The sequence below is a fragment of the Lathyrus oleraceus genome, chromosome 1 (assembly GCF_024323335.1).
Source record: "Lathyrus oleraceus cultivar Zhongwan6 chromosome 1, CAAS_Psat_ZW6_1.0, whole genome shotgun sequence".
NCBI lineage: Eukaryota > Viridiplantae > Streptophyta > Magnoliopsida > Fabales > Fabaceae > Lathyrus > Lathyrus oleraceus.
The window spans coordinates 29,091,894-29,107,541 of NC_066579.1; the positions used below are offsets into that span (position 1 = coordinate 29,091,894).

The 15,648-nt window shown below is 39.5% G+C and overlaps 1 protein-coding gene across 1 annotated transcript; it reads right to left on the reverse strand.

Annotated features, from left to right (window-relative positions):
* Window positions 1–1,692: 1,692 nt before the first annotated feature.
* LOC127088489 (uncharacterized) lies at window positions 1,693–3,582 on the reverse strand. Its single transcript, XM_051029321.1, has 3 exons — window positions 2,647–3,582; window positions 2,487–2,601; window positions 1,693–2,444 (listed from the first exon to the last, which is right to left on the reverse strand). Exons 1-3 carry the CDS (start codon window positions 3,580–3,582, stop codon window positions 1,693–1,695), a joined length of 1,803 nt encoding a protein of 600 aa, XP_050885278.1.
* Between the last annotated feature and the right edge of the window lie 12,066 nt (window positions 3,583–15,648).

Consider the following 15,648-nt stretch of genomic DNA (forward strand, 5'->3'; position numbering starts at 1 on the left):
GACTGATAGTCTGCTACATGTGGTCCCAAGGTAGCTAGCCGTGTTGCTCTTAGGATCAAATCTGCCCCCACAATAGGCAGTAAATACACATAAATCTTGATGTCATGTTCTTGTACAGTTACACAAAGTTCAGATATGGACCCCTCAGGGCTTAGGGAATTTCCATTTCCTACTAATACTTTAAACAGAGGTGCAGGAGCTATATCGAGTTTCAAAAAGTGTGCCACCCTAGGTTGTAAGAAATTGTATGAACCACCCCCATCAACTAAGATTTGAATTGGTATTTTACCAATATGTCCTGTGAATTTAATGGTTCCAATTCCAGTTGCCCCTTTTAAATCATTAAAAGAAAAGTGTAATTCCAATTGTTTATCCTTAATTGAGACCACTTGGTTCTCTCTGACTTCCTCAAAATCACTAGTATCGTCCTCTATTTGCAATATCATCATAGTTCTATTAGCGCATTTATGACTAAATGACCACTTCTCATCACAGGTATAACACAATCCTTTTTCCCTTCTGATTTGCATCTCTGCTGAGCTCATTTTTTTTTTTACATTTTGTTTTTTTGAGTAGACATTTGCGGGTTTTGAGTTTGGTGTTGGTAATAATGGAGGTGTGGTGGTTCTGTTTGGATTTGGGTTATTGAATGTGTTTAACTTGGTATTTGAATTGGTTGGCTAAAGCGACTGCTCTTTGAATGCAAGTGGGTGTTTGAGCTATTACTTCCCTTTGTAATTCCGGTTGTAATCCACTAACAAAACAGTCTAATAATGCTTCGAGACTAACACCATAGACTCTATTTGCTAGAGATGTGAAGTCTAAATAATACTCAACAACAATAGTTTTTTTGTGTCAATTTGAATAAGGTAGCATGGGGACATTCATAACAAGTAGGGCCGAAATCTACCTCAATAGCACGGGCGAACACTTGCCATGACTGGAAAGGATTTGTACGTTGCATCATCTGGTACCACGGCACCATTTTTTGATCCAAATGAACTGCAACAATCGTCAAACGATCAACATTTGAAATGTTGTTGAAATTCTGGTATCAGATATGATATGTCGAAGGTAATATCACGACACTAATATCTGAACAACAAGTGAAATATGAACAGAATAAAAACCAGGAAACAATTGAAAAACGACACAAGCAATTGTTAACTCAGTTCGGTGTAAACACACCTACGTCTTGGGGCTACCAAGCCAGGAAGGAAATCCACTAAACAGAATTAGTTCAAAGACTCTCAGCAACCAACTTCAAGTTATAGTATTTTCACCTAATCTCTACCCATGTGATTTCTATCTAAGAATTCTTAGACATGAGGACACACAAGTGCTTGTACTCTCCCTCAAGTCCATGCAACTTCCCAGAACACAACAGCTCCCCCTTAAGCCAGTCCACAACAAGCAACAACCACACTGCTTCACACAAACAGTGTGAATTCTGAGACCAAAGATACTCAGCTACATCTACAACTACTTCTCCCCCTTTTTAGCCAAAAGAGACCAAAGAGACAAAATAAATGTCTATCTAGTCATTAACAGAAATACCAGAAGTTAAAAAGTTACATCACAAAGTACATGCACAGTTGTAAGAATTCTGAGAAACAAACCAAAACACACACAAAGAAGTCCACCAAAAAACTAAGAAAACCATCAAAACAAGAGGGACCAAAGCCAACAGAGCTACTCAGTAGAGCTTGAGTTTGCAGCCTCTTCAGCAACACCAGAAGCAGAATTGCCACTCGCATCATCATTGTTAGCAAACCTCTCACTAGAGGTGTTGGCTTTAGCTTCTTCTTCATGGCTGACATTAGCATGTTCAACATTTTCACCCTCAGCCTGCTCCAAGCTTTCAATCAAGGCTTCCAAAGATTGTTTTCTAGCTGTGGCTACCCTAATCCCTTCACCTAGCTCTTTGCATGTCTCCTTAAGCTCAGCAATTGCTCCAACTTTTGAGACTGACCTCCTCATGGCAGATGTCATGACAATATCCTCGACATGACTGCCTTCAAAGAGTTTGTAGTGCACAGACAGAGCTGGTTTTCTCCTACTAGGTAAATCATTTGAGCACAAAATACCAGGATGTTGATTCAAGATAATTCCACAGATCATAGAGGGAAAAGCAATTGGCAACTTAACTGCATTAGTAGTTGCATGCTTGATGATTTGATCAAACATATATCCACTATAGTCAAATTTCACTTTTGTCCCAACAACAAAAATAAACCTCCCAAAAATATTAGCAATGGTGGAGATATGGTTGGTAGGGACCCAGTTAGCAGCTCCTATTTTATGCAGGATAACATACTTGATAGTCAACTTCCCAGCAGGAAGATGCTTTTTAAAAGGCCAAACTTTCACCTGCTTAGCTGTAATTTCCCTACAGACCTGATTGTCTGTAACCTCTAATTCTCCTGCACCTTCATTATTTCTGCCTAGAAAATTAATAACAGTAGGAGAGAATGTTATACACTTACCCCTCACATACACCTTGCAGACCTCCTTGCTTTTCTTATCAGAAATATCCTCAGGAATATTAATAATAAATTCCTTGACTAAACCTTTGTAGCATTGAGAGAACCCAGCAACAGTCTTCAAAAGCCCAACAACTTATATCAGGTCCATGACCTCCTTGACATCAGCAACATCTTTTCCCAATTCCCTTTCCACATCTACTCTTCTCTGAATCATAAATTTCCACTTAGCAACTCCATCCTCAAGATGGAAGGAGATGTTATCCAAATGAACAACAGGTACTTTAATATGAGACTTCCTAACAGTAGTTTTCTTCGCAGGCGAGATGTCATGGACATCTTCCTCAACATCCTCTCCAGGCTCAGAATCATCTCTGACATTCCTCTTCTTTATTTCAACCTTGCTCCATGGTTTGGAGGGACCAATGACAACAATCTTCTTAGCTTCTCTAGCTGACATAAGTTCAGCCACATATTTTCCTTTGTGAGTCTTCATGCGTTTAGCCACACTTGGCTTTATGTGATGAATCAAGCTTTCCTCTTGATCATCAGAGATACCATCCTCTAGATCAATCACAACATTTGCATCATCATGTTTCTTAGAGTGGGAAGCATTAGCCGTGTTAGAGGCCACAAATTTCCCTTTGTCAGACACGGTTTGCCCTAGAGAGCGCAACCCTTCAGCAGCCAAGGCTTTTTCAGAACTGGAGGAATCATCACCCTTACCACTAGGTTGTTCAACCTCATGAGGGGAATACATTTGAGCAAGGGGAGTAGAAACCCCCTTCACATAGTGGCCTTCATTAAGAATTCTAGTAACTATGTCTCTTATAACATGATCAGTATAGTGTGTTCCTTCCTTATACTTAGTGACAGGAGTTGAACCAGACGGAATACTAGAGGGATTACCTTGATTGGAACATGCAGAAGCGGATGCATCAATGGAGATTGGTTGGTTCAAATCAATGTCTGCGGCGGGAATAACAGAGAGAGGAGCAACATCCAGAATCTCATCATCAGGGACGCCCATGGGAGAAACACTAAATTTTGGAGTAGACTTAGTATTTTTAGAAGCAGATGTATCTTGATGTTGTGACATTTTGGAGTTTTTCTGGAAAAAGTAAGGTTGCCCTAACAGAGGTTTGTGGAGAAGGAAAAGGAAGATGAAATAGTTGGAGTAGGTAATGGGGTTATGGGGGTAGCGTGTGAAGATGGAATATATGGTATTTCCAATACAAGGTAATGATTTACCATAATGGGGGCACTTTATTTTAGGAAAATAGACTATAATTTGAGTACTTTTTCCACTCCATATTAATTGCTACAAATTTTCATAAACGCAAATCCCTAATCTCACTCTCAGGAATTCAAATTGATTTGCATCCAAGGCCTTTGTAAAAATATCAGCTAACTGCATCTCAGTAGCAACATGCTTTAAGGCTACAATCTTATCCTCCACAAGTTCTCTAATAAAATGGTGACGAATATCAATATGTTTAGTCCTGCTGTGCTGAATAGGGTTCTTTGAGATGTTTATAGCACTCAGGTTGTCACAGTACAATGTCATGACATCTTGTGTGACATTGTATTCAGTTAACATTTGTTTCATCCACACCAATTGAGAACAACTACTTCCAGCTGCTATGTATTCAGCTTCAGCAGTAGACAGAGAAACACAATTTTGCTTCTTACTAAACCATGATATTAGATTTTTTCCCAAGAAGAAACATCCTCCTGATGTGCTTTTCCTATCATCAGCACTTCCAGCCCAATCAGCATCACAATAGCTAGACAGCACAAAATCAGATCCATTAGTGTATAGCATCCCATAGTCATAAGTGCCATTGACATATTTCAGGATCCTTTTCACTTGGTTTATATGGCTCACCTTTGGTTAAGCTTAATATCTAGCACATACACCTACAGCAAAAGCAATGTCAGGTCTGCTTGCTGTAAGATATAGCCGACTCCTTATCATGCTTCTGTAGAGACTTTGATCCACACTGACACCATTTTCATCTTTAGACAACTTCAGATGAGTAGGAGCAGGTGTCCTCTTGTGGCTTGCATTCTCCATGCCAAACTTCTTAACTATATTCTTGGCATATTTACTTTGAGATAGAAAGATAGAATCTTCCATCTGTTTGACTTGCAGGCCAAGAAAATAAGTTAGTTCTCCAATAAGACTCATCTCAAATTCAGACTGCATTTGTTCAATAAAATGTTGAACCATCTTACTTGACATCCCACCAAACACAATATCATCCACATAGATCTGAGCAATCATGAGCTTTCCTCCTTCATCTTTGACAAATAAAGTCTTATCAATGCCTCCCTTTCTGTATCCATTGTCAATGAGAAACACTGTGAGTCTCTCATACCAAGCTCTAGGAGCTTGTTTTAACCCATAAAGAGCTTTCCTCAACTTATACACATGCTTTGGAAGATTTCGATCTATGAATCCCTTTGGTTGTTCAACATATACTTCCTCATTCAAGTAGCCATTTAAGAAGACATTTTTCACATCCATTTGGAACAATTTAAATTTCAGAATACATGTCACTCCTAGCAATAATCTAATGGACTCCAGGCGAGCTACAGGTGCAAATGTTTCATCAAAGTCAAGTCCTTCAACTTGAGTGTATCCTTGAGCTACTAACCTTGCTTTATTCCTAGTAACCACACCTTTTTCATAAGATTTATTCTTGTATACCCACTTTGTTCCAATAACATTTATTCCTTCAGGTCTTGGAACCAAATCCCATACTTCATTTCTCTTGAATTGGCCTAACTCTTCCTGCATGGCATGATCCAGAATTCATCAATTAAAGCTTCTTTAACATTCTTAGGCTCAATCTTTGGCACAAAACATGAAGAAGAATCGCGGTCCAAAACGCAGCGGAAATTATAATTTTCTCCTTTAGAGATCCTTACGAATGGTCATGATCAGTGATAGAATATTTACCTCTTGTGACGATTGAAACCTTTGGTGCAGATCTCTTGTGACAATCAAAACCTTTGATGTAGATCCACGGAGCGATCACGAACGTTGAACGATGACAACGTCTCTACTCAGTCCACACGAACGGATTCCTTCAATCTCAGTGCTAGCTGGTACGAATGAAGACTTTGAGTGAGAGAGAGAGAGAGAGAAAATGAAAATAATGCAACCGCAATTAATGCTTCTGCACAAGGATTCTATTTATAGAACCACTTGTGTGGGCTTCAAGCTAAAAAGCCCACTTAAGTGTATTTTGGCCTATATCTTATAATATGCCCAAAATCACTTAAGCCCATGGTGCCTTACCATATTTCGCATTCTACTCAAGTACACCGTACCTTACAATGTTCTATAATTTACTTAAGGGCACCGTACCTTACGGTATTCCTTAGTTACTCTATCTCTCATCAATCCGTCCTTTGTGTGTGATCCTGTAGGTTTTCGTGACGTTGGCAATTATATTAAATCACACATTTAACATAATAAACAGTGAGCGGTATCTAGCAACACATCACTGCTACCCAAGACACGAAAATGTCATGTGATCTGACAAAACCTTCTGTGATAATACTTATGTGTATAATTACCCTTTTTCCCTTATGTCTATATTGAACACAAGGCATAGACCGTTGTCGTACCCCAATTTTGTCCGGGCATTTTTAATTTTTTCAAAATTAATTTCAGTTTCATTTTTGCATCATACACATAACATGACACACATTTGCATCATGAATAAACACCTGAAATGTCAGTCAGAATGAATTTATTTGAGAATTAAAAAAAAATCGGTTGAATTGTCAAGAGTTGAAGAAAAACTGTGATTTATTTAATTTTCCGAATAATTTATACTCAATTTTTAATTGGTAATTTTCTTTTGTCTAGATATTTGAAAATTAGTTAGTTTTTTTATTTTAGTTATTTAATTAAGTTAGTTAGTTTATCTAAATATTAATTAGTTTGTTTAGTTAGATTTTGTAAAATATTAGTTAGAGTATTTTTTTTTTAATATTAATTAGTTTTTCTAAATATTAGTTAGTTTTTAAATATTAGTTAGATTTTTCTTTTTAACATTAATTAGTTTTTTAGTGTTAATTAGTTTAAGTGTTAGTTAGCTTTTTTATTAGTTAATTTTTAAATAGTAGTTAGTTAGAGTTTTTAAAATATTAATTAGTTTTTTATTTATTTAATAATTAGGTATATATATATGTTAACATTGGATTCTCTTTTCTTCATAAAACAGAAAAAACAAAAAAATAAATAATAAAAATAAATTCAAAATCCACTCACATTCCACTAACTCACTCCACTACCAACTACCTCTCCCTCTACTGTACGAAAGAAAGGAAAAAGACAAAAAAATTTCTCTCCAAAAAACACGCTCAGACTCTCTCTCACAGACCTCACTGTTCACTCTCCCTCTCTCACGAAATACACTCCACTCTCATCTCTCTCACACTGAACACGCTCAGACCCTCTCTCATTCACTATTCTTTTTGAAAATTCTCTCATCTCACTCCAACAACTCTCACTCTCGCCTCACCCTTCCTCTCCACACTCTCAAAAACCTTCAAACCCTAAACCCTCTCCCAAACTCACCTCCGCTCACCGAAACCCTCACCAATATCCGTTAACCTTCATCCGCCACCGCACCTCTTTCCGACCACCACAAAACCCGCCATCATCAATCGTCTCCATCGCTCCCCTAGATTCACTCCGAATCTCCACTCTCAAACATCGCCGCCGTCAACCCTCCGAAACCCTCTTACCTTCACTAATCATCTTCCCCCATCAAAACTCACCATCGATTCTCCACCACCCTCACTCGCCACCGCCATCTCAATCGCTACCACCACCACATTCGAGTCGCCTTCACCGGAGAAATCAACGACAACGAATCACACCTTCAAGCACCATCTAAACCCCTCGTATCCGGCGAACCACCAACAACAGCCACCGGCGTACGCCCTTGTTCGTCATCACTACCTCTAACACAATCACACGGTTCCGCAACATCGGAGAACACATCAGCAACTTGCAGCAACAAAGATCCGTGTTTCGGTAACGATTTTTGAGTTCTTCCAAACGTATCTATTACAATGTTTTAATTGGATTTAATCATGTGTGTGTTGCTGCAAAACTGTTATAAATTTCAAAATTGTTTATCTAGAAGTGGTTTATCTACGACTCGGCGTGTTCGACCGAATGTCTTGTTGTTGCACTAGAATTGTTTATTCAAGTTGTTTTAGATTTAAGTTGTGTTAATTCGTTTTATGATTGTAGAGTTGAGCTGTTTAGATTTAAGTCGTTTTCAATTCAGTTTATTCAAGCTTTTTTGGGTTTAAATTGTTTTGATTTGGTTTAGGATTGTTGGATTTAAGCTGTTTTGATTCGGTTTATTTAAGCGGTTTAGATTTAAGCTGTTTTGATTCGGTTTATTTAAGCTGTTTTGATTTAAGTTGTTTTGATTCGGTTTATTTAAGTTGTTATGATTTAAGTTGTTTTGATTCGGTTTGTGATTATGGATTTAAGTGGTTTAGATTAGTTTCGGTATCAAGCGCATCCAGCATTTTGTGATTTAAGCTTTTTTTTGCCTTGTGATTCTGCTTTAGAGTAATTTAAGATAACGAGTAAATTTGTCTACTAAGCTTCAATGCCAGAAGACTCATATAGCATAATAATGCCTGCATCAAGAATATTTTCACTTGTTCGAACATATCAATTTAAAGTAAATAAATCAATATTGTCACTCATCTTCATTCTTTTTCTTAAAAGTTAATTAATTGGACTTTTTAACTCATTTCAAATTAATTAGACCAACAAATTTTAATGAGTTAATAGTTGAAGGATTTTCTCATCAAACCTTTTTTTTCATAAACCATTTTTAATTTGACTTCCAATTTCATTTCATCATCCAACACAAATAAATTTCATAAACACAAACTCAAATCATGTTCTTCAAACCATTCAATTCAAATCATTTTTTTTAAATCAAATTCAATTTCAAAAGAATTTTCCTTTTAAACATAACCTTGGGATGAAAAGGAAATAGGAAGCGTACGCTTCACTATTTCTCAAGAACTCGAATAATTGGCGTACGCCATATTGCACGAGTTTTTGTCATCCGATTAAATAATCATACATTTTCAAATCATTTCTAAAACTTCAACCTTCACTTCAAATTATACCATTCAAATCATTTTCTAAATTAATTGCAAATTCCAAATCTTCGATAATTAAAGATAGGAGGCGTACGCCTCATTATCTTTCGATTATTCGAACAATTGGCGTACGCCATATTGCTCGAATTTTCATAATCAAAATTAAAACCTTAATCATTTTTTTTTACAAATTAAATATAATCTCCAAATTCAAATAATTCAAATCATTTTTCAAATCAAATCTAACTTCTAATAGAATTTTCTCCTTCAAACATAAAATTTGGGTTGAAAAGGAGATAGGAAGCGTACGCTCCTCTATTTCTCAAGCACTCGAATAATTGGCGTACGCCATATTGCGCGAGTTCTTGTCATCCGATCAAATCTTAAATCACACAATATTCAAATCATTATTACAAATCCTAAACCCTTTTAATTCCACATTTCAGATGAAAAGGAGAATAGTGAGCATCCGCTTCATTATCTCTCGATTATTCGAATAATTGGCGTACGCCACATTGCTCGAATCTTCGTCATCAAACTTAAAACATAAACGAGTAAGCTCAAATCATCTTTCGATCAAAACCTACCAATCCAAAATTCAAACTATTTTCCTATATCAAACGTCTAAGAACATATCTTTTACAATTTAAACCTCGGATGATAAAAGATGGGAGGCGTACGCCTCACCATCTCTCGATTATTTGGATAATTGGCGTACGCCATATTGCACAAATTATCGACTTCCGACTAAAACACGCTAAATAAACTTGGATAAAGGAATAAGTGGCGTACGCCTTATTATTCCTTGAATAAGCAAGTAGGGGGCGTACGCCTCACTACCGTGCGCATTCAACATCCACAAACAAACTTTCAAAATAGTTCAAACGAAAAGGGAATAGAAGGCGTTCGCCTTATTACTCCTCGAGAGAATTGAACGATTGGTGTACACCACATTGCTCAACCTTTCGTCGTTCTTCAAAAACACCTCAACAAATCAAACCTAACTTCTCGCCCCCGAGCGATCGAAACCAATCAAACCCAAACACATCAAATCAACTTGTCACCCCCGCGTGACCAAAACCCTTTCAAAAAGAACACTGTCAATCCTTTCTAATGCGCCCAACAAACCAGTGCTAGAGCCTCCCCCGAGAGTAGACATGCCAGCGTTTAGCCTTTAGAACGCCGACCTACACAGTCGTTCATCAAAACAAAACCCCACCAAATATTCGTAGTAGCCCGAACTACGAATGCTCTGATTTCCTTATTGCACCATAAGGATACGTAGGCAGGAGATTGCTGTATCTTCGCGAGCACACTAATAAAAAACCTCCCATTTCCCCCCTCCTGAGGTCTTCATCCATATCTATCATCAATTCTAACACTCGAAGCAAGCAGATAAACAGTCAATTAACAGTCAAATAGCAAAATCAGACTAAGAGGTTCCCGTTGAGTACAACGGACGTAAGGGGTGCTAATACCTTCCCCTTGCGTAATCGACTCCCGAACCCGAATATGGTTGCGACGACCATTGTTCTTATTTCCAAAGGTTTTCTCGATATTTTCCTATTCCTTCATTGGAATGAATAAAGTTCGGTGGCGACTCTGTTTTGAACATTTTTTCCGCGTCCTATCGCGAGGGATCGCATTATCAGCATTTTCGAGGTGCGACAGACTGACGACTCTGCTGGGGAACCTGCTCCAAGCAAGAGAGAGTCTAGCCTAACTTAGTCTGATTTTGCTATGACTGTTGGAAGATATTCCTTTCTTCCATGTTTATTTCTCTGTATTTTATTCTAATTACTTGTGTTGTATTGTATGTCTTGATACTTTGATATGGGGCCTGATGTTTGCTGTGAGATAAGCTCCATACCCGAGCTTCGAGAAAAAACTTAGAACCCGGAGTTGTGTAGTATTGAACCGAGGGGTGTACACCTCATTGGGACAATACGAAGACTCCACCTAGAGTAGATCTGTTCGGAGTTTCCATCATAATGTGGCTAGCCCATCATTGCGGTGGAGGTTCTAAACACGATCCGTGACTCTAGGGACCTCGCCTTAAAACCAAGTTTTGTTTTCATAATCGGTGATTATGTAGTATTGAACCGAAGGGTGTACACCCTGTTCGTGCAATACGAGAATCCCACTTAGATTAGATCATTTCAGAACTCTCATCACGATGTGGCTAGCCCACCATTGCGAGGAAGTTTTGAACTTGATCCGTGAGTCTAAGTTCCTTCCTTGAAAACATAACTTTAGAACCTACCCTTGGGAATTTCTAGTAATCAGACAAACCCGTACTTCTTCCTGTTATACTGATGTACTCGACATGTGAATAATCTCGAGTCTGTATTCCTTTCCGAAGAACATGGCACAATTTCATGCATTTGCATATCATAAACATGCATTGCATATCATCTTCCAGAAACAAAAATCTCACACCATGTTCTACCCTTTGTCCAGTAAACGCTGACTACTTGACACCGGTACGAGACACGCCGCGACTACAAGATGACACTTGAACAACTGGAAGCAAACCAAGTTTCGATGAGAACGGACATTGACTCCCTGCAGGCAAAGATGGACCGTCTGCTTGAGACCATGTTACTCTTGGCTCAGAAGGAGAAGGATGCTGAGACCAACGCTGAAGCCAGGAAAGTTGCTGCCAATTTGGATTACCATCGCTCAGTATCCCTGGAGTGATTGACCTTGATGGTAACCCTAATCGGCCTAGCGGAGGACCGATCCCTATTCCTGTTCCCATGGTCAACATGAACCCCATGAGCATTCTGCTACATCTGCTCGACACGGATCTGTGATAGGTGATGAAGATCCATATGACGCCTTCTTCATGCCACAAACTGCCAAGCCTGTTGTTGGAGGTCTCCCAGACCCAGCTGTTGATAGACTCCATGCTTTGGAGGAAAAGTTTAAGTCCTTGGAGGTTCACAATACTCCCGGTTTAGACGTCGTTGATATGTGCTTGGTGCCAGGCCTCGTGATTCCCCAAAAGTTCAAAGTCCCGGACTTTGACAAGTACAAAGGGATCAGCTGCCCGAGAACTCACCTCAGAGCTTACTGCCGCAAGATGGCCGCCCACATCAGTAATGATCAACTCTTGATTCACTACTTCCAAGATAGCCTCAGTGGGGCATCCTTGGAATGGTATATGCAACTGGAGAGAGGACAGGTCCAGTCGTGGAGAGACCTTGCTGAAGCATTCCTCAGGCATTATCAGTACAACACTGATCTGGCACCCAACCGCACCCAGCTGCAAGACATGACTCAGCGTAACAACGAGTCATTCAAGGAATACGCACAGCGTTGGAGAGAGCTAGCAGCTCGTGTCCAACCCCCTCTCCTTGACAAAGAGATAATTGATATGTTTATGGGAACTCTGCACACCCAGTACATGGAGAAGATGGTAGGATCCAGTTTCCCAACTTTTGCTGAGGTCGTCTCCGTGGGAGAACGAATTGAAAGCCAAATCAAGAAGGGAAAGCTACCTTGTGCTGCTAACGCTTCAAGTGGGATGAAGAAACCCTATCCCAATCTCCCAAAGAAGCCAGAAGGTCAGACCAATGCCGTAATGGGAGGAGGAGGATATAGGGCACGCCCGTATGCTCCTATGCCTTACGATCAGGTTGCCGCTGTCGTCCCGACACCGTATCAGACACCATATCAGCAACCCCATCAGCAACAATATCAACAGCCATATCAGCAGCCGACTTACCAGCAGCCACATCAGAATCAACAACAACGTGCTCCACAACCACGTCCACCTAACCAGCAGAGGGCAAGGAGGCCAGAAAGACATTTCGATCCTTTTCCAGTATCATATAGCAAGATCCTCCCCTACCTGTTAAAAGATGGATCAGTTGTTCTGAAGGAGATAGCACCTGCAACTCCACCATATCCTCCAGGCTACGACGCCAATGCTCACTGTGATTATCACATGGGTGCTCCAGGGCACACAATAGAGAACTGTAAGGCTTTCAAGCACAAGGTCCAGGACCTGGTTGATAGTAAGGCACTTACATTCACGCCAGCAAGGCCAAATGTCGCAATGAACCCCATGCCAGCGCATGCAGAGTCGAGTGAAGCTCGAAGATAATGTTCCTCGCCAACCTGATCAGCAGAGCAATCAAGATGAAGGCTTGTTCATTTGAATGAAGGCAATCATTATGCCAAGTTTAGCATTTTGCATTCTTGTAATTTGTTTCTTGTTTGTTTAAGTATTGTATTGCTTTAAACATTGTTATTTGCATCTGGTTTTATTAATGTGATGATTATGCATGCTTTGAATCAATCTTTCATATTCACTTATCTATCACATTTGCAAAATCACAAACACATACTTTTCCACCTCACTTTCTTTCATCACACTATTGTTAGTAAATGTTGGAGGGAGGATGACGAAAAACACAATACTCATAATTGTTGATCATATGCTTTCGGATAAAATCCTGCTAATGATGTACAGGCATTGTTTCAAATCCCCCAAACACTGGAGAGATAAGGAGTTAATCCCTAGTCAACCACTTCGAGCCTAGAAGTAGGAGTTTCTTTCAGATCTAAAAAACCCTTACGCTTAACCTGGGGCAGGGTAGTGTTCAGTTAACCTGACTACACATACAAATTACAAAGATGGGATATCCCATGCGAGGATCAACCATATGACATTCTTCACACACATCCTGAAGTGTTGAAGGAACCATACAAATCCAAATTTTATGTCGGTTGTTCTTCAATGACTTGGCAGTCACAATTTCCAAAAAAAATTAAAGAAAAGAGCCCGCTAAGTCCAACACCCTAAAAGGAGACTTAGGCAAAAACAGGGGCAATCCCGATGGATTAAGGCTTCAAACAAAGCAGTCCATGCAAAAGTTAGGGATCAAAACAAAATGGAAAGAGACAATGAAAGTCTCCAACCAAACAAAACAAAACTCAGTGACCACCATACCAAAATCAAAGGGTCACTGACATCCAAAAAACGAAATAAGGTGGCTGTCATTCCAAGAGACCTTGGATCACCATCTTTATCCTTACACTTACAAAAGACGAGTGTGTATGAATTAACTGAACGTAGGATTGGAGATCATCATGAAGAAGGGGTGGGTTAAAATAAACTTTGAGCCTTATATCCTTTCGTTTCAATAACCATGAACCAAGCCACGTTACAACCCTCAAAAGACCTAATTGAAGTAGGGTTTATTCTGAAAGCATACTATAGCAAGGTTGAGTAAACTGACTCCTAAATATTTGCTAAATCTCTTCTCACTACATCATTCACACACCAGCTAAATCAAGCACCGCGTTTGGGCACATGATCCACTCGCCACACACTACCACAACATTTCCAAAATGAATGATTGTTTTTCAAAACTTGCATAACTGTTGCATTAAAATCACCATTTCTTGAATAACAATTATTAATTGTCAGTCAGTACTTGACATCGAGAAAGTTCAAAACAAGGGGCAATTCAAGGGGCACTTGATCATTGGTGCTAACACGAATCAAGACCATCTCATAAATCAGGGGCATGGCATCTTTTGATCATATTGACCTAAGAAGTAGTCTGTGTAAGACAAATCTCCAAGCATCGGTTGATCAGGGAGGAAGAACACTTCAACACTTGGCCCGTCTGGGGCAGGTCCCTCAAAGGCTAATCAGGGGCAGACCACTGCAAAATTCAGGAGCTAGAAAAACAAACTCAGACCATGTCATGGGGTAATCACTCCTAAGGATTCCTTTCAAGGAGATTTCTTTTGAACACCCTACAGTCAGGGGCAAGACAAGTTGCAAGGGGAAGATTCCCTTCATATCTCCAAGTCAGTCAAGCAAATTGTATCAGACAGTAGTGATTGCTTGAATTCACATTAAAAACGTCAAAAGTTCATACCAGTACAACATGATGTCTTGACAAGAATCCTTGCAGCACGTCAAAAGCACAACCGTCATGCGTTGATCACGTCGCTATGCTCAGTTACAGGCTGACCAGACATCTCAGAAGAAGAAACCGAGATCTTCCCAGAGACAAATACACAACATATCATCAAGAGTCAAACTTGGGGCACCAAGAATATCCGCATCCATTGCGTGTTCATCACATCATCAACTACCGAGTGTCGGGAAGTCAGATCCTCCTCATCAACCAATCAATAGCTCAATCCATATTGACAATTACCAAAAAAAAACAAAGCCCACCTTGCTGGCACCCATCCAAAAACAAATACAACCAACACTGGTTTCCACAAGATACACTGCCTTTGAAAAGGGGGGCCAATCCCAAACAAACCAATCATCCTTTGCATTCAAACATGCATCACATGCATCACCCCATACATAATACATACATATCATTCATGTACATAACACGAATCAAAATCCAAGGTTTAGTCGTAGGCATCCAGGCCAATCCTCAGTCGAGTCATTGTCACTTCTTTTTAGTGAGTTCCTACCCACTATTGGGCATTCCCCATTGAGCTACATCCTTCAACCTTTTGTTGATAAGATGTTATCCTCAGCTAAGCCAAGAAATGTTTCTCCAAACACTTACCTTGTTTCACGTTGAGCATCCCTCAACAAGTCGTTTCCTGTAACCTTTTGTTGACAGAAACTACACCTCCCCAGAGAATATTATTCTGCAACCTTTTGTTGTCGATACCCTGAGCAAGTCTCATCCAGCAATGTTCCAATGCTACCCAGCAAATCAGGTTTACTAAACTTTGACAGTAGCCTTATTTTTCCAATATTTTCCTCACTATCATCCTTTTGGTGAAAGTCCATTGAGGAATAATATGGATCATCGTCCTGTTTACGATCACCGTTATCCTTTTGGTATTGGTAAATCCTTGATATTTGTGATCTTATTGTCATCCTTTTGGTGTCTGAGATCCTTGAAGTTATGGTCCAACCCTCATCCTTTTGGTGAATGGTGACCTCTGCAATTACTACAGCCTACCGTCATCCTTTTGGTGTCGGCAATCCTTGCGATAATCAATCCTT

Coding starts and splice junctions, on each gene's coding strand:
- LOC127088489 (XM_051029321.1), bottom strand. CDS start 3,582: ATGTCACAACATCAAGATACATCTGCTTCTAAAAATACTAAGTCTACT. Junction 2,602..2,646: donor TGGGAAAAGATGTTGCTGAT/GTCAAGGAGGTC, acceptor GGGCTTTTGAAG/ACTGTTGCTGGGTTCTCTCA. Junction 2,445..2,486: donor CTGCAAGGTGTATGTGAGGG/GTAAGTGTATAA, acceptor TTAATTTTCTAG/GCAGAAATAATGAAGGTGCA.